At 41.1% G+C, this 20,594-nt stretch overlaps 1 protein-coding gene across 5 annotated transcripts in view; it reads right to left on the bottom strand.

Moving 5' to 3' along the window:
* hspa12a (heat shock protein 12A) overlaps positions 1 to 20,594 on the bottom strand; it is an 86,318-nt gene that overhangs the window by 35,479 nt on the left and 30,245 nt on the right. For 2 of the 5 annotated variants that reach the window (XM_044214477.1, XM_044214479.1), the window contains exons 3-6: positions 19,616 to 19,743; positions 3,217 to 3,403; positions 1,478 to 1,582; positions 955 to 1,071 (exon numbers count right to left, since the gene is read on the bottom strand). In XM_044214477.1, coding sequence (XP_044070412.1) covers positions 955 to 1,071; positions 1,478 to 1,582; positions 3,217 to 3,403; positions 19,616 to 19,743 — 537 coding nt within the window. Of the gene's footprint in view, positions 1 to 954; positions 1,072 to 1,477; positions 1,583 to 3,216; positions 3,404 to 19,257; positions 19,320 to 19,615; positions 19,744 to 20,594 lie in introns of those variants that run through there. The other 3 variants (XM_044214478.1, XM_044214481.1, XM_044214480.1) reach the window with 3 other exon arrangements.

Here is a 20,594-nt window from a genome sequence, read left to right as displayed (position 1 = left end):
TGCCCTGACAGCTAATTGATATTCAGAGCTATTTATTACTTTTTAACCCTCTGTTAGCGAATTATACTGAAGATTAATCACTTCATATGGAGCACCCAACTCTATATAGCTGCTGATCCTGAGCCCCCTTTAATCGTTTCAAACCTGCATCTCTGACATAAATTTATAGATGACCCAAAATTTCCTGAAATCAGGAAAAGAGATCCTAGTTATTGGTCTAAAATACCAAAGAGAGCCTGCAATTTACTACACTATCTCAGACAGCTCAAGCAATACATCTGGACGTTACCATGGACACTGATCTAACTTTCCTGCATATAAGGAACATAACTAGATAACTAGAGAACACTTTATAGAATCAAATGAGTGATCACATCATTCCTGTTCTTTCCATTAATGACAAAAAACAATTCATTAAACATCACAAAGATGGTTTTACATTTGTAATATCACAGACTGACCCCTTTCACATTGTTTAAAATGTGTAAGATGTGTTACCTTGTTGGTCCTGAGGTTAGCTGAAGTATTGGTTGAGGGTTTATTTTTGTGTTTTCTATCACTCTCGGTAGTTCTCCTTCCTTCCTTCTCTTCTCTGTGTCTCTTTGTGTCTCTATAATGATGACTGTCTGACTGACTCTGTATGTCCTCACCACAGTCTGTAGGTCACTGTATGTGTGTATACGGCAGTCACGTATGACTGCGAGTCTTGATTACTGTGTGACACTGCAGCAGCCCTTAGCATCCACCTCACTCTCTCTACAGTGAATGTTCTAACACAGACATTATTCTACTTAACCATCATAACAGATGCTGTCATTCTCAGTATATTGTTACAATTTCCTTCAAGATTTGGAATCAGTCATTTACAAACCAGTTGTGTTCAGACTAGAAATGCCTGCTGGGGTCTGGAAACAAATGTCAGTGTACAAACATCAATGAAGCTTCTTAGCCTACCTTATAGGCAGCTTCCCTCATGAACTGCTTTGCAGGCATTTTCCAGATGGCAGGAACAGTGATCACCCATCTCACATCATTGTTGTCAAACTCGCCGCCTGTCTGATCACTCAGCTCCTGCAAGAAGAAAAGTCAAACACAACCAACAGTTTAGAAAACTCATGGTGAGGGTTAGTGTGACACTGTGGGCTCAGACCATTTGGGTAAAATGTTTTAAAATTCATAAACAAGAATTACTGCAGCAGGTTTATTGCTTACGCTTTCCCTTTTCTACTCATCCCCCTCTGAAAAATTACATGTTCCCTGAGCTATTCATTATGTCACAAAATACCACCTGCACTTGTCAGATTAGGTATTTTTGAATACTATATTGAAAATAAGTAAGTGGAGCAAACTGAACATTGGCTTCAGGGTCCATGCTGGGATTAAGCCTAAATTCTACAGAAGGTAGTTATCAAAATAGAAACTGCATTGTGTGTGTAATACAACAGAAGATACATCAGTACTGACAAGGATATGTTACCTTTAGTGCTTGCTCCTTAAAGAAGGCCAGTGCATATGCAAAGATATCCAGAGCTTTCACTCGCTTCCCATTGGCCGCTTGGAGGTCTGTGTCGATGGACAGATTCTGATTGCAGGTAGAAGACATTGAAGTTAGAGTTGAATGAAGGACATAAAATCAAAACACTGCAGAAGAAGAGTACATAGACTTATTCACCATATGAAGAGGGGATATGATCTCTAGATTTGCAATTACATTTTCATCTTCTGTGTGGATCTGACATACTGCGGATCTGTGACACTGCTCAGTATAATTGTTTTTGTCCTAGTGACAGGGCCTAAAGATGATGATTTTGGTCAGTCAGTTGGTCATCAATTAAATCATTGATCCAACACTTAAGTCATCAACGGTGTATCTCAACAGCCAGCAGCCAGACTACCATAAAATATTCATGGTCACCAGAGGATGATTCCTAATGATTTTGGTGACCCAGTGACCTTTTTTCTAGCTCCATCATCAAGCTTAACAATAAGTCTGGTGTTATTCTATATTTTTCTTATCATTAACAAATCCCATGAAAAGACCAAAACCAACCAAGTTTTCAATACTTCTCTAGCCTGTCTGTGGCTCTCAGCCCCAGGCTTATTGGTTCCTACTGAAGATGTAAATCCTTAAAAACAGCTCACAAATATATAGTTTCATTTTTAAAAAGGGCTCAGTAATTTCCTAAGACCGCTGGTCACGGTAGTTTTTAATAAATACTACTTAAATAGGAGGAAATAGTGAATTTGTTGGGGACTTTTATCTGCTGCGGATTAATCCATATTTGGTGCTCTAGAGTATTTAGGGCAGCAGGTGGTGTATGTGAGATTGTATCCAAATAAACTACAGTGTGTATGTTCATGGTAGTGAAGGAACATGGGAGGAATAAGATATATCAGGCTTTGGATACACACACAATACTTGTTAGTAGGATCAATTAATTGTTGGTTTGGGTTTGCACATGGGATTTTTTTTGACAATAAGATAAATATAGAATATTGCCAGCCTTAAAGGGATATTTCAGTTTTTTTTAAGTGGGGTTGTATGAGGTACTCGGCGTACAGCCAGTTTGGAGAAGCAGACTGCTCTGCCACAGACGCTCAGCTCTGTATTGCTGTGAATGGGTATCAACAGTAATAAGTATTTTAACCGCCAAAAAAAGTTCACCCTAAAAAAAATCAACATCAATCTAAGTTGAGCTACTGTTGAGCGTCTGTGGTGGAGCATCTGTCTGTTTCTCCAAACTGGCTGTACTATTAAACACCATACACTACTTTTACTCAAAATATGCTGCAAGTGTTGGGATAATTACTAATACTATTGTGGTCTGATGAAAATGGTGACTGGACCAGCTCTGAGTTTTAATAAATGACCAGTATAAACAGGTTAACATGTGCTCTAATACTGCTAACATGTGTCTGACTACAGCACCACAGCAGACACAGATGCTGATGGTGTCATCATGATGATGTCCTGCAGAGAATTATGGGCAGTAAGGGACCCCTGGGCCAACAGCCACTGGCAGAAAAGTCAACAGTGTGCTGCAGTATCAGCTCAGGCTCACCAAACTGTAACACAGTACATAACATCAGCCAAGATAAGACACTGGGTGATGATGATGGAGTGTGCTTGTACTGCTGCTTGGCATGCTTGCAAGAAGAGTAACCTGGAGAACTGCATTTAATCACTGCGTGTATACAGTGTGCTTGTATCCTTACTGTAGTAGTGTGAAGCTTCATTTTGAATTTTTCCAGGTAGAGCCAGTGTTTGGACTCGCTGGGGTCCAGGTCATGGTAGAAGTCACGTGCTGCATAGCCAAAACTGTGGAACTTCCTGTCTGGAGTCAGCAGGATTGTGGTTGGAGTCTTCTGATTGGACACACCAGGGTCCCCACCTTCCCAACGCCTGCGAGCAGAGAAGTCAGTTATCAATATATGTACCATAAATCTGTATATCTGTTTTTGTATTAATGAAATATAGACTTTTGGAACTGTTAGCACCTTGAAAATGTCAGCTAATAATTTCCCAGGTGAAAAGGTACAAAAATAGCTTGTAATAGATGCTATATGGATAGTGAAAAGTCAGCACATTTCAATTCATGCTTTTTGTAACATTCACAGTTAACTTGTAAACACTCATATGAGGTTCAAATCAGTCATTCAATTCTGTCAGAAAAGGCATATGAACTTATCTTCTAGGCTAATTGAGCTACCACAGTGTTTCTGGACAAATGGAGGGCAGCTATTATTAGTGTTATCTCTGTTCCTTGGGAGAAGTGTATGATGGGTATAATGAATGGCTATAAAGAGGAACTAATTTGGGAGATCTGGGAAAAACTGGATGGAACAGCTTTTAACTGATAAGAAATATGTGGTTGGTGGGATATCTCTTACATTTTCATCTGAAATAACAACAATTCTATGCTGTTGTTGTGACAGTTGTGTTCTTTACTGTGCTGTTTTGTGAGCGTAATCCAGAAAATCAGTTTCATTGATTTTGATGCTTATAAATGCTTATAGCTGTTTTGATTCTGCCTTCAGTTTTCTGTTGGTGCAGAAGTGTTTCTGTATGTCCCATTGTTTTTAGTCTGTTCAGTAAATGTGACTATCACTGCTAACACAATCTATTACTGTTCTTTGATTTATTTCCAATAAGTGTATACATGTAAAATGTACCTGCTGTTCTGTACCAGGCAATTTTTACCAGGAAGAACATACAAGAAATAATTATAATTTTGTGCTATGTGGCAGTAAAAAAAAACATACTTATTGCACCTTAAAAGCAAGCCACTGTCTAAAGGTTTTGTCATGCACATGCACTCTTGAAAAAAAAAAACCTGTTAGAAACCTGGTTATACCTGGCTGAAAAATCAGGTTTCGCCAGCAGAAATCTAGCTATGCTGTCTGGGTTTCTCTAATAACCTACCACAATTACTCCAAGGTTTCTCATACTTGAAGTCTACCAAATCAGATTACTACAGCAAGCCAACAGTTACCTGAATACTTAAACAATTACTTCACAGTAAATGCCCTTTTTTGACTTAGTAAATTCTATGTACAGCCACTTAATTATACTATCAATTGATTCTGGTCCCAGTCTAAAGTGTTCTTTGCAACAGCAGTTCTTTGCATTTTCCACATAAAAGGTTCCTAAACTCTATTAATTATGGACTGAAGATTGAAAAATATGGCTGAAGTGAATCTGATGAAGACAGGGGGTAAGATGGACGTACAAGGCATGAAGCAACAATCTGTCACAGATGAGAGTGGGAGTGTCTATTTTTGGGGGTGCGCTTTGGATATGAATGCATTTTTTTTTTGAAAAGGAGGGAGTGTTCAAGCAAAAACTGTTATGTGCTCGCTTTAAAAACCCAAATGCAGAACACAAGGAAGTGGTATTTGGATGAGATAGCAACCATCTTTATTACATACTGCAAGCAAACACTGGGGGATCTGAGCTCTTCCAGAGTGGCAAGGGCAGAACAGGGAAAGAACATGGAGGCCGCGACCAACGGCAGGGAATGACCACAGGCCTAAGGCAGGCAGCGGTCAAAAACAGGGAACAAGTACAACAAGCAAACAAAGGGAGCAGGCAAAAATACAAAAGTCCACAGTACAGGCAAGGTCCAAGGAAACAAGAGAGTGAAGTTGATCATTTAGTGCAAGTAAACACACTAATTGAAAAGGAAACTATGCATTTTGTTGCCTTGGTAATCTGGCACTTTTGCAAATACAGTGCGTAGTGATGATTTGTCCAGAGAGGGTTCAGTGGTGAGCAGAGACTTTAAATTTAATGTTCTGATGGGACCACTGGACTCCAGATGTGAATTAGTTTGTGTGACTTAAACAGTCGCACCTCTCTTTCCAGTGACTTCCGGTACCTGTTACCGGATATCTCCTGGATATCCCCGACCGGGTAACAAAACCCCCCACTTACCTTTAGTTAACTCTCTTTCCACTCTCATCAGCATCAACTTTCTTAGTTATGGCAGCGTGACATGTATTGATTAGGTTTATTGTTGTGATGTGTTCTCATCTGCTAGCTTATTTGGTAGCTACATGCTAAGTTGATGTCAGTTAGCGTTATACTTCACACAGTCTTTGCATGCAACTAAGTCTTTTAACTTGGCACTATTATCCTACACAGACCACACACATAAACCCTGAATTGCCCTTAAACATAGCCAGACACGCGGAGAGGAAATCTGAAGCTCCAGCTTCACATGCTTTCTTTGTTCTGACCACGTGTGTTCTTGCTCGTGTACATGCGACGTATGGAGGCAGAACAAAGAAACATACACACATTCTTTCTGGCACGCACTCAGACATGCACACCCTCATACACACACACACTCATACACACGCGCGTGCTCCCTCTCTCACATACACACTCCTTGTGTTCTTTAGCTAATTTGATTTCATATTGTGTGTTTTTGCTTTTATGATCTTTTTAATAAATTCTTGTGGCTATACATGCTGGTTTCTTTAATGTTGCATAAGAGTGAATGCTGCCAACCTCTTCTATGTTGAACTCCTAATCCTTCAACCTATTAGCAATTGATTCTGATTTTGGTTGTAGTTATTAATTTAATTATTAATCAGAGTTCCAAATTAATAGTTTAGTGTATTTTGTGAGACTGAATCAATTAGTTATTATTTATTATCTTTGATAATACTGATAGCCCAATTTAATTGATTGCACCTACAGCTAGAGTCCTCGGCACCGGGATGCCAGCGCCCCCTGTCACCTACTTCCAGAAACCGCAGCAGCTTACTAATAGCCGGGGCTCCTGGCACCGGGATGCCAGTGCCCCCTGTCACCTACTTCGAGCAACCACAGCAGCCAGACTTAGCAGGGGAACCTGGCACCGGGATGCCAGTGCCCTTTCTGGACTACACGCCATTAGGCAAAAACTCCTACTCTAGATCATCTGATAGTGCTGTAGCTAAATTTAAGTAAGCGATCCCATCTGCATTTAATTCTGTACAATGTCTCAATATAACTCCTATGCTAATTTCAGCCCCTCCCAAATTGACCATATTGTTGATAGTGCTGCAGGCTCACTGCAAACGACACTCAATTATAGAGGAAAATAAAAACAACCCCAGGTTTCTTTTCAGCACTGTAGCCAGGCTGACAGAGAATCACAGCTCTATTGTGCCATGTATTCCTGTAGCCCTCAGTAGTAATGACTTCATGCTTCTTTAATGATAAAATTTTAACCATTAGAGAAAAAATTAATCACGTCCTGCCCTCAACCGGTACCAATTTATCTTCAAACACAGGAACCTTAGATACAACTGTAAAACCTGATATATATTTTGACTGCTTTGCTCCTATCAACCTTCTTCAACTAACTTCAACAATTAATTCATCTAAGCCATCAACCTGTCTCTTAGACCCCATTCCAACTTGGTTGCTTAAAGAAGTTTTACCTTTAGCACTTCTTAGAGATATTTTGTTCACAATTTCCCACCTACCAGCAGGAAATAGACAATTACATGGCTATCATCCTTAATCTGGCCATCTGTTTTGGAGGCTCTACCATATCACATCCACTCTGCCTCCAAAGCCACAGCCCATCTTCAGCAGGCCACACATGCAGGGGCCCACTTGACAATGAAATTTCCTGCTGCATCTTCACCAAACGTGCAGCCCTACCATGTCCCACATGTGGTGCCCCATCTCACCCAGCTTCTTGCTGCTCTATTCCCACCCACACTAAGCCAGTTCATGTGTGCCTAACATGGCACTCCATTACACACCTATATGTTCTCCACGCAGCTCATGTTCCCGGCCATTCCAACACCATCGCTGACTCTTTAATTTTTCTAATTTCAAAAGTTCAGAGGTTTGGCCCCTCCGGGTGACATCATCAACAGCATATCGCCCTCAACCGTCTCATCTTACTTGTCAGCATGGGAGATCCTGCTACCTTCACGACCAGTACAACATAACCACCCCTCCACCCTGTTTTGTTATCTATGCCCATTTCATGATGGCCATCAAAACACATACCATCAAAAGTTTACCCTCGCGGCTTTAGCTTCCCTAAACTCCTAAACAGCAGCCCGGGTCTGGCCTCCAGCCATCCTTAGGTAACTTCACTTCTCAGAGGACTTCTTCGTCAAGAGCCAGCTCAAGTCCTCGCCGCCTTCCCCTTGACTTGACGTCAGTCTGCAACCACATCATCCGCTCCGGATACAGCATCCCCCATGTTGCTCAGACTATAGAAGCCATATTCTTGCTTGCTTTTTCCATTTCCTCAGACGCTCCTGATTCACCACCTCTACCCTTCGCTTCGACCCACGCTGTCACACCTGCATTTCCGACTTGTCTATTCTCTCAGACAAAACCATAGTATTTACTTAAAGCGAACCAAAACCAATCAATCCAGTCAGCTTACACCTGACTTTTACTTCAAAGTCCAATCACAGCTGAATCCTTTAGAGACCCTAGCAAACTTCTCTATTTATCCAAGTCCAGTGGATCATTTTTCCCCATTAGGGAGTTTAACTAGGGATGTTTTGCTCAGTGGCTATGCTGTCCAACACTCTGTGTAGTAAACATAACAAATGTAGCAATGTCACTAGTCAGTATTAGGTGACCCAAAAAATTAGAAAATATTACGACAGCAGTCAGCATCATGTCGGACAGTGACAGACACAAAAAGGGAATGTTTGACTTTAAGCATAAATGCCAAAAATGTCTTCTCAATGTAAAGTGGTCTAGGGGACATGACAGTCATGGAGATGGACAAAAGAATACATTCCATTACAGGTGATGTTACACAGGATGTTGCCCTATAAATGGGATTAAAAGTAAGGTAACTTGTTCTGTCAAGTAGGAAATATCTATCTGAATGGACTATTACCTCTATAAATGTAGTTAAAAGTAGAGTAGCTCATTCTGTAAGGTAGGAAATATCTATCAGAATGGACTACTATAAATATGGTTAAAAGTAGAGTAGCACATAATGAGCACCCAACACATGTAGACACACACACATTTATGACTTATCTTTATTATTATTTGTTATCTCATAAGCACACACAATTCCTCAAGAAAATGTAACCTATTTATTTCTATTTTCTACATTTCAAGCAAATGTAATTTTCATTTCCATTTGCATGGACAGATTTCAGACAGTCATGATGTACCCATCAGAAACAAATGTTGCACTGCACCTGAGGAGAAAAATAGTGGTCAGATATTTCTCAATAGAAGATAGAAGACTGAGAGTACTAGTTCAAAATATTTTATATAATCAAACATTTACAGGGACAGAAATTACCATCATGTTGTCAATTTCATGTGTGACACGATACATGTAACAGTGGACTATAATGAAGTACTGGAACCCTATATTATCTTCTATTACTAGAAGCACCAATAAATCTTGTTCTTTCTATACATTTTCAGAATTTATATTTATACCATGCTCACACTGTCACTTTCTGTGTCAGGGTCGATCATGTTGCAGGCTATGCAGTACACAGAACAGTATCCGCAAGCAGAAAACTATCCTTGCGAGGGAGGATTTTGCAGGTGAAGTTGCCTTAGGTCATCTAGTTTCATATGATACCAGTATCTCTACTCTAGCTTTAAAGCCTGCTACAGCGTCTGAAAGACAGTAATGCGTGATCACGCTCATTTTTTTAACCCGTTAAATATTTCAAATTAATTCAAAAATGAACACATTAATTTTGACAGAACTACTTCATAGCAAAAAAGTAAAAAAACACGTTATTTCCATGTTTATTCTTATAAGCTATTCGAAACACCTGAAAAATAAGAAATATAATATTTTTCCTTGCTAATTTTAGAGATAACATTTTAATCTTATTTAATTTAATTTACCTGTAGAAGACTGCTATCTCCACCATGGATGAGCTCTCCACCATGAGTGGGTCCTCTGGAATATTTTTTTCTCCTCTGAAACACACTGCACATGTGCACATCGTATTGGAAGTCATTCTGAGCAGTAGCTCTATTTGTCAGGACAGGGGCAGCAAAACAAACTATTGTCATTTTAATAAAGAAGTCAGGCAAAAATTGGCCTTATTCCATCATTCTGTGAGCAACCATGATCTGATTTTATGCTGCACACGGTATGTGTCTGCGAACAGCTGGACACAGTGAAAGGAGTGGAGGTATGCAGACTGTCGCCTGCAGTTCTTCATCTAACAGCTCACTGTGGCTGCTCCTTCTTGTTCCATTATTCCCTGCAATATTTCAAACTGATCCGCTGTCAAAAAGTGTCTGTTGTCTTCTTTCTAGACGCATTTTTGATGAGCGATAGAGGTCAGTAGCAGTAGTAGAGGTCAAGCTCAAACACATTGCATTTCCTGTGACTACCTCGTAATAAAAGTCAACTTGTGTTTCGCCAGTTAAATGCTTTTAATGTGAAGCTGCAGCAGTATGAAATGTTCAGTTTGTATTAGCTGTAACTTAATACAGCAAAAATGCAATTTCACATCATTATGGACCATTATTATATTATTATTATTATAGATAACGCTTGTAATGGCAAGAACAAATGGACTGTATTTTTGTATAATATACACATGACTCTCTGATATAACATATATATATGACTCTTTTGTGTACCAGGCACATAACTGTTTGGTGTCAATACTTGATCTGTGTATGACTGTTTGGACTGCGTGATGAGAACAGTTCATTGATAATGATGATATGGAATTACAAAACATGCTATTGACTGTTGTGTCCAGACTTCAGGGACACTCGTCTCCCCGGGCTGAGGAGCCTGACCCTGATGACTGGATAAATAACTGATGCTCCTTTCACTCTCCACTCATTCAGAGCAGATTATACTGATGTATGTTTTGCTGCTGTGAGTCCGTCTGCAGACGTTTGAAGTAAACCTGCAGAAAGACAAGTGGTTGCCTTGAGTGTTTCTTTATTCTGCAGAATTACCACTACAATTTGGTGTTGTCTGCGTTTTCACTCGTGTGAGAGGACTTGGGAGCTCGGAGCTGCAGGTTAAGACTGGAGTCTGGGACTCTGTACCTCAACCTCCCCGGCAAGGAAAGGTGGAGATGTGGGGGCATGCCGCCCTGAGTGACGGGGGCTTGCTCACCGCTGTGATCCAGTGAACCTAGTGGCTGTGGCAACACTCTCTTTCTGGTGAGTTTATTCAACGGGGCTCGGGGTATGCCGATTCTCACTACCGTAAGGGGTGTGCGTGACAGACGTGTCAGCAGGGCAGGTCAGGGACCGTTGTGTGAATTATTGCAGTATTTTGGCCAGATTTTTCACTGTCAGACAGGGGTATTTCTTACAGACCGGTTCTTTTCTACACTTTGGCTACAATTCTTTTCTACACACTCTTGCCTCACACATTAGGTTCCCTCGTGGGTTGTTTAAAGATTCGTAGTTTGGAACACATCTTTAAAAAGGGAGGAGTGAGTGGTGACTTGGGGTGTGTTGTGTAAAGTGCTTAAACAGTTATACATGTGAAAATATTGATGCATGTGAGTGTATTAATGGATGCACGAAAGAGTGAATGTGTGAAAAATAGATAGAGTAAGTAAAAGGAGTGAATGCCAAATAGATAATCTGAGAAGGCAATAAAACAGCCTGCTCTTAGGGGAATTGAAGGGTTAATTTTTTCCTTTCTCAAGTGAGTCTGTAAACTATTTCCCCTAGCAGCCAGCTTCAAGGTCCTTTTTTCTCCTCTTAACAGTGGCAGAAGCGCTCCTAATAATCGAGCCAAAATATTAAAGAGCACAAAGAGACTATTTAAAACATCAAACAAAGTTATTGTAGTTGGGGAATTGGGGTTAAAGAATAAATATGGGGTCTAACAATAGCAAAACTTCTGAGAATGAAAAATCAAATCTGCTATCACCCTCGTTGAAATCCCCTAAAACTACATGATTACTAATTATGGTAAGCACAGCATTGACCAGCTGGACATCTGGGTAAAATCTGAATCACAAATACTTTATTGATCCCTGAAGGGAAACTCTTTGTTACAACTGCTCACTATCACATCACACAGGAGAAGAAGTACTAATAGAATAGAAATAGACATAATAATAAATATGTCTGCAAGCAAATCGAAATATGATACACTATAATACACCTAATCAAAATAAGTACAAGTGGGTATGAAGTATAATGCTAAGTAAGTGTACAGTACAATGTAATAATATAAGTAATAGTAGTGCAATCATGTGTACTGTCAAGTTAAGTGTAGCAGATTTAACCAGCTTATTAGGCGGTGGATATTGCACAGCAGTAATATAGTTTAATAAATGAATTTGGGTTTCCATCTACCGGCAGCTTCTGTCTCAAACAGACAGAGATATTAAGAGACAAATTAGAAAATAAATAAGCATTTTAAAGCAGACTGTAAGGCTTGTGGCAACAAGAAGCACATATCAGGGATAAAAAATTTTAAAAAAGGCAGGGACAGATCCAACAAACACCTCTGTGTCTCAGTATGTCCCATAGTGTGCCAAGCTGGACCTGGACTTGGCCCCCGTCAGAGGAAGTCAGCCTCAACAACGAGCAGCAGCAGCTACAGCAGCAGCACCAGCAGTGGCACGGCCTCAGCCACAGACTGTGGCCTCAATATACCCAGTTCTCAGAGGCCCGGATGAGGCAACGGTAGGACAAGGATCAACAAAGTCCTTCACTCCCACATCTCCAACATACAAAGAGGCCTACAAATCACCTTGGGGTGGTCCAATCACCCCCAATCACCTTTCCAAACCTCATCACACTCGAAGCAACAAAGAATTCTGGCCCGATCAAACTCCTGCACCTCCTTAAAAGTGATTGCACCGATGGTGTAGGTGGCAACAGGAGATGGGACTTCACAACTGATTTTCAGACAATAGAGAGACACGCTATCCATGCATAAATATTCCTCAAAGATAAGCAAAAGACAAACAAGTATGCAGCTGGCAAACAGATTACAGATGGCGCAGCTGAGGGCGTACAAGAATCAGAACAGAGGCCGAGGCTAAGGCCGACAAGGACGTGGAGGAAAGGGGAGAGGACGAGGAAGAACTGATGCTTTCTGACGGTTTCAAATGTGGCAAAATGGGACATTGGACAAAGGACTGCCCAGAGAATCACAGTCAGGCTGACTGACTAGACGGGGTGTCGACGCTAGGTCAGGAAGGGGCTGACTTGAACACTGAACTGGAGACGACAGAGCATTCTTCACATCAGTTACATAAGAGCACCCACACTGACACAAAAGAGCATGTGAACACACACATAGACAACTGCCTGCATAAGACACACACTGATACACACACTCCCGCACAAGCATGTGAGACACAACCACACACACAGATATTGATAAGTGAGGCTATATCTTACCTTGAGCACACACAAGCCACTGAAGACCACACCACTGTCATGCAGTTAAGAAATTGAGAAACGCTTTAAACATTTTTGTAATCTATACGATGCCCGATCAATATTATCGGAAGAGATATGATGATAAGATTAGGAATTATCCTGATTTCCACTCCCGAAGCATCAATGTAGCCAGAATTTCTGACACTGCATCAAAGTATGTGAAACACAGTAGCAGAGAGCTTATGTATGGAAGCTGCCTCACACATCTGCTGGCTCTGTAAACAACACTCTAACCACCGAGGTCAAAGCTCTCTTTCCAGATAACTATGCCCGAATAGACATCAAGTCGTCACAAGAGTGCACTGGACATCACATGTACACCTTGGGGTTGATAAAAATTTCGAGGACACATGGTTCAGGCAAGACAAAGAGAGAAACACAATAAAGCTGACCTGGTGGTACTGGAATAATAAAAGATGCACTGTCTCAGTAGCTTTCAATGATCCACTTTGTAAATCTTTGTTTCAAGTCCCTAACTCATATCCTCATGTCCCCCAGTTCAAAGCAAAGCAGGATACATGGGAATGCTTGGGCCCTTGGACCAGATGTTGTGAGGAAGCTGCTGGTTGGGTAAAGACATCAGACTCAGAAAGACGTCTCAGAAATTCAGTTAAATCAGGTACCATCCTGCTTGTGGGCACAACACAAGTATGATGTAGGATTAATCAAAGATGCTGAGTCTGAGGTAATCACACCAAAATCTTCATACAGGCCGTGTCAGAACCAATATCCTTTGAAGAAGGAGGCTGTTGAAGGTATTAAACCGGTGTTTGGTTCTCTTTTAAAAGCTGGAGTGATAATTCCATGTGCAAAATCTCCAGTCTGGACACCTGTTTTTCCTATTTTCCCCATACGGAAAACTCCAGGACGCCGGAGAGCCACAACAGTGGAGGTTCGTGCAAGACTTACAGGCGGTAAATGCAGCAGTACATGCACGAACACCCAATGTTCCCAACCCCCACACAATACTCTCACAGGTGCCACCAAGTGGTTTTCAGTTGTTGACCTGGCTAATGCTTTTTTCAGCATCATCCCAGTGGATCCTGACAGGCAGTATTGGTTTGCGTTCTCTTTTGAAGGTAAGAGTTTTACATTCACCAAGCTCATCCAAGGGTATTTGGAGAGTCCTGGAATCTTTAACGATGCGTTAAAGAACAATTTGGAAATGTTAAAATTGACAGAAGGAAGTGCACTCCAACAATATGTAGATCTTATTATCTGTTCAAAAACAAGAGAAGCTTGTGTAAAAGACACACTAGCTCTGCTCTATCACCTTGCAGACACCCCCAACTCTTGGTCTCCCTGACAGTAACAGACCTTTCACACAGACTATTGATGAGAGGGTTGCGTTCATCACTTCTGTGCTACTACAAGAACAAGGTAGGGAAACTGAGACCAGTGGGCTATTTTTCCAGCAAGCTTGACTCTGTAGCAGGTGGGCTGCCAAATTGTTTGAGAGCTGTGGCTGCTGCAAAGAAAGCTGTTATAGCCTCATGTGAAATTGTGGGTTATGCTGATCTAACACTGTTCCACATGTGGTTTCAATGATATTGCTTGAACAGAAAACATCACATCTCTCAACAGCCAGGTGGTTAAGATACAACACCATTTTGCTTGAAATGCCTAATATCACTGTTAAGAGATGTACAGTGAGTATCCAGCAACTCGCCTCCCTACAGCGGAAGATGGTAAACTGTGTGATTGTGTAGCAGTGATAACAGAGGCTTGCTCCCCCAGACCAGATCTGCAGGAAACACCATTGATCAATCCAGATCTGGAGCTCTTTGGTGATGGTTCAGCATCACGAGATCCAGCAACTGGTAAAAATCTTGCAGGGTTTGCAGTAACAACATTGCATGAAACAATTTTGGCTAAACCACTCCCATCAAACTACTCAGCACAGGCAGCAGAGTTAGTTGCATTAACAGAAGCATGTAAATGTGCTAATGACCAAACTGTGAACATTTTCAGTAGATATGCAGGGGGAGTGGGACATGACTTTAGAAGACTCTGGGCAAACAGAAAGTTCCTTACATCTACAGGCAAACCCATTGCACATCACAGACTGGTTGCGAAACTCTTGGATGCTGTGCTGTTACCTAAACAGATTGCCATTTGTAAATATGGAGCATACACTAACAACCTTGATCTTATCTCACAGGGGAATGCCAGAGCAGATAGGAAAGCAAAAGCTGTTGCCAAACACACACCAACCACTCAGTGTGTTGCATTAACTAATGAACCTCTGACACCTACAGCTGATTTGCAGGAACTGCAGACAAGAACAACGGCAGAGGAAAAAACAGTGTGGCGAAAGGCAGGCTGCACTATCACAAAGTGTGGTATGTACCAAATGCCAAACCATGCTTACCGAAGTATCTGTTCCATTATTATGCTGTGTTGACCCATCGGCAAAAGGGAGCATGATGCTGGAGCTGAACAGATACTGGTTTACAAAGGGATTTAATAACTTGAGAAGTATTCAAATCCCACAGGCGGCCCATGTGCCTCCTGAGAGACCCTTTTGAAATCCTATTTGGCAGACCATTAAACATTGGTATTGGACCAGTAAAAAGACAACTTCCTGACACCAGCCAATGTGAGGATGAGATGCTAAGCTATTGTGCAAACTCTGTGTTTTCTGATATTCACAAACAGGTGAAGGAAGCCATTCCAAAGGCAGCAGAGAGGAAAGTGGATGACTTGGAGCGTGGTGATTGGATTGTGGTGAAGGATTTCAGACGAAAGAGCTGGCGGGCTCGCAGGTGGAATGGTCCCTACCAGATATTGCTCACCACTGAAACGGCTGTAAAGGTGGCAGAGAGAGCTACGTGGATCCACACCACCCACTGCAAATGAGTACCAGAGCCGGGGCCAGCAGCCAATCACCAGACAAGTGTAGATCAAGATCAGTGAGTGAACCGAGCCTTCCTCCCCTTGTGCATTCAGGGGGTATTGGAGGGGAGTAGCGGTCCTGGGGTGGTATTTCTCTGAGCACACCTAGAAATTCCACTGGGACCACCTAGAACCACTACCCTCCCTAACCAACATCATGGGCACACTGATTAGGGGGTAGGCAGAGGTGACACAACTGATAAGATGACACTTGAAACGAAAGATGGCGATGGAGGGGTGACGGACTGAGAGGCCACGGAGGCGGGGTGCTACTCGCTGTCATCATCGTCCTGTCATCAGTCTCACTAATGGAAAAATTCAAATCACAAATAACCCTAGAAGAAGGAGGGGTCAAAAGGGAGGTGCCATCCATCTTCCCCAACATCCCAGCTCAGCTGGAAGACAACGCATGGTATGCAACTATAATGACTTACTGTCATTATAGTAGTGACTAACCAGAGCTGCACTCAAGCTATGTAACATCAGCATCACCAACTACGATGGCTACCCAGCAAGGTTTTGGAACATGAGCCAAATAACCCAGCAAGGGATTCATCGGCCCATCATGATTACCAATCCAACATCCCAGGCTGGCATTGCTGGGTTCACCAGACGGTGCTATACATCTAGAGACCACTTCCTGAGGACTTCAGCATGCAAACATACTGTCACTGCAACATGTGGCACTGAGTGGAACAAGGGAGCCCAAAACGAATGCAGGGGACCTCAGCCATATATCTCTCAGCTGAATCTGACCGACACCACCAGCTTAAACCAGGAAGCGACAATCCCATCGTCCTGATGCCTACAGAGGATGGATTTGGATCCCTAAGAGAGCACGTGTGGGTATTTGGACAACATGTTTATCAGTCTCTCAGACCGGGGTGGTGTGGCACCTGTTACCTTGCTAAGCTGATAACATCTGTGAACATTCTGCCCACTCATTTCCACACCCACTATGCTCATTATTACTTACCACATAGAGCATGCCGATCCACTACGAGAGTGTCACCGGGGGTGGTGGGAGACTGTGAATACTGCACACAAGATAGACCACCTGTCTGTAGATCTTGAGAACTTGACACCCCTGGAAGAGGTGGGGTTTTCCACCCTCACTCTTACCATGCAGGGGGATCAAAAATGTGGCCCTGCAGAACAGTATGGCTTTGGGCTTGATGCTGGCTAGTCAAGGAAGAGTTTGTCATATTATTGGGACTGATTGTTGCACCTATGTTCCAGATATCACAGACAATATGACTCATATTGTTTCCCACCTGAACGACATACTGCATGAGGAGAAAAGCCAAGACTCCCAGAGTGTGGGAGGATGGGACATGTGGTCATGGCTGACTATGGGAGGATGGAAGAACGTGTTGATGAAAATGTTGGCACCTGTGCTCCTAATTATTGTGCTCTTCCTCCTCTTGACCTGCTGTGTTATTCCGTGTTTCAGATCTATGATTGCTACTGCAATTAAATCATATATGGGTTAGTATGTGAATATGCCAATAGAAACATCCAGCTCTATTGAATGGATTCCACCGTTTGACAATGATATGATTTGAGGAGAATAAAATTGCATATAACCACACTGGATTTTGAAGTATGATGCGAATTTAGAATAACATGTTCATGAAATCATATATTACTGCTAGAGCTATTTACCTAATGATTACATTTCTGTTGATTCATGCACGCTTATTCTTTATGACTTCGTTCTTTGATTTAGTCTCTCATTCAGTTTTTTTAGTTCATTTCTATTGCGTCCAGTTATGATATAACGACTGCTAATGATAGGCTATTGAATTGAAGTTTGCTTGATAAGATAATAAGTACATGTGGGGTTTTTCTTCCTCTGACACTTGAGGTTTTCCCCACTTGTTTGATTGTTTGATTTTCCCTTTCCTACTTTTAGCGTTTGTTCTTAATTAGTTTGATTAGCATTGCATTTATGCTAAAAAGGGAGGAATTGTAATGGAAAGAATAAACGGAGTGCATGTTTGTACAACATACACATGACTTTCTGATATAACATATATATATGACTCTTTTGTATACCAGGCAAATAACTGTTTGGCATCCAAACACGGCCAAAAGCTTTAAGACAAAACTTGCTATAGTTAAATAATTATTTTATTGCCTTCTTGTATTCTCTAACTACCTAGCTATTTGGCACTCAATTAGTAATGAACATTGTTTTATCAGTGCTTATGGTAAATGGTAAATGGACTGTACTTATATAGCGCCTTTCTAGTCTTTCTGACTACTCAAAGTGCTTATCATCGTGCATTAGTAAACAACCAGTTCCAACCCAGCATTCTAACGGAATGATATGGAAGTTTTTATTGGACTTATTAGTTGTAACCCACAGAAGACAATCCACAAATGTGTACCATGACCCACAAATATTTTCACTATGCAACATGTATTTTTTTATTTGTGTTGTGTAAAGTCATATCCACAAAAATACAGAGCAATTTGCAAATATGCATAACTTACTCTGAAAAATGTATTTTAATTTCACATAAAAATTATATAGGTTGTAGTTTCACCACAAAAAATGCATGAGTGATATTTATGCATTTGTGGATCCATTTTAACATGTGAAAAGGGTTTTGGCATTTGTAGATTGCTTCCTGTCAGTTTGTGGGCCACGTGACATTTGTGACTTCCCTCCTATTTATTTGTAGAATTTTGTCAAATTCGTACAGCAGCAGATCTGTAAAAAGGAATCCGCAATGTGAGGTGCAGTTACTAGCAACCCTCACATGAGCTGACGGTACAGTCTGTACTGAAAGAAGAGTCATCTGTAGACCCGTCCCTACTCTGCCTCTGATTGGCTATACCATTCCAGGCTTCTGTTAAATGCTAACGCTAGCCTAGCTATGATTCTAATTGTGGTGAAACTATTTACGTTTGTAAAACCTCCATCATTTTTATGTTAAATTAAAATATGTTTTTACAGAGTAAGTTATGCATATATGCATATTCAAATCACTCTTTATTTTTGTGGATATGACTTTACACAACACAAATAAAAAACGGTTTGTGCATAGTGAAATATTTGTGGGTCATGGTACACATTTGTGGATTGTCTTCTGTGGGTTACAACTAATACAGTCCAGTCAAAACTTCTATAGAATGACTGGTGGATGATTTGCTCTCATCTGCGTATACTTTCTAGTTAACTAAGTTATTTCCCATTCAGTGAGATTTACCATTTTATCAGAGTTTACAGTAATCAGTTGAAGCCAACTTTTGGCTGGCTAGTTGACAAAACTTCACTTATCGAGAGGGCTCGGCTGCTTTACTGACGTGAATTATGCTAGCTAGCTAGCTAACAGTCACAATCTTTAAAACAACAGATAAATGTGCTCTTTGTTTTCTTAGATGCCGTACATTGCTGGGAAAATGGAGGAAGATAGTGTAGATGACAATGTTTGTTACGTTTGGCTACTCACCAAATGTATCTTCGGTGATTCCAGCCCACTGGGACAGGTATTACCATCGCTCACAGTAAGAAGCTGTTTTCAGGGCCTATTAAGAACAAATCTGTTGCCTTTTGATTTGACCAATTCATTCAAAAAATAGGGATGTAATGTATCAATTCAGTTGCAAATTACGTTTTCTTTCTGTTTGGTATTTCTAAATCATTACAATGACTCCAGGATTATTTTATTCAGCATATGTAAGGCATGTACTTATTGTTTTTTACTATGTTCAAAGCAAGTGGGCCATTATCAGCAAAATAACATTATGTTGATGTGACTCCAGCCCACCCCCACACTTGTCAGTGTCTGCATTGCAGGGCTGGCCTACCTCATAGTGTGAATGCACTCTGGCTCCTTAGTGAAGGCGTAAGCATAACCGCTGGACGTGGTGCCAAAGTCAATGGCAACCACCACCACGAAGGACAGCCCTGATGGTACCTGGTCTGTGTCATTCTGCTGTACAGAAAATATGCAGTTTGACAGGGTTAGGACATGCGATGACATGTCATGAGACTAGCTGATTGCCTTCAATAAAAGAGTAACAAACACAAGCAATTTAAGCTGTAACAAGCCCATTCACATTCACAACAGCCACCAACAGCAACAGTTCAAAAGCAATCACAGAAGAACAATGGATCCAGATCAATAACATCAATAATTTCAAAATAGTAAACTAGCATCATTACTTAATACAGACATGAACCCACACAGCAGCACTAAAATAATAATTATAATTCATTACTGCATGACTGGGACCTGGTAATGAAAAGATCATTATTTACAGTATCGTAGAAAAGGTTTCAGTCGTAGTCATCTGGACACTGTTTTCAGAATCAAGGCGTTTGGCTCCCATCCGGAAGTCATTCACAATTGAGAATGACTTCCGGATGGGAGCCAAACATCTTGATTCTGAAAACAGTGTCCAGATGTTCACGACTGAAAACCTTTCTCTGATAAACACTCCTGGACGAATGAGGGACTACACCGTATTATTTACAGTAGGATAATTAATTTCTTAAAATAATCATGTTCTAAATTATTTTGTTAGATAGAGAGCTGCATAGTGGCGGAAGAGTTGCTGGTTCAGAAAGTATGTTCCTCCTGTATTTTGTGGACTGTCCTATCACTGTTTGTTGCTGCAGTGACCCAATCTAGTCCTCCTGCTGTGGTGTTTATAACATTGTTATGTAAGATACATGAGTGAGTAAGAAGAAACAATGAATAGCCAGTGAAAAGGGGGAAGAGCAAAGAAACCAGACACTGTTTGTTTACACAAGTATGGAAGGAAAGCTTCTGCTGTATAGATA

This window comes from Siniperca chuatsi, linkage group LG11 (genome assembly GCF_020085105.1).
Source record: "Siniperca chuatsi isolate FFG_IHB_CAS linkage group LG11, ASM2008510v1, whole genome shotgun sequence".
Lineage (NCBI taxonomy): Eukaryota > Metazoa > Chordata > Actinopteri > Centrarchiformes > Sinipercidae > Siniperca > Siniperca chuatsi.
Note: the sequence above shows the minus strand (reverse complement) of the source record. Positions and strands in the feature narration are given on the sequence as shown.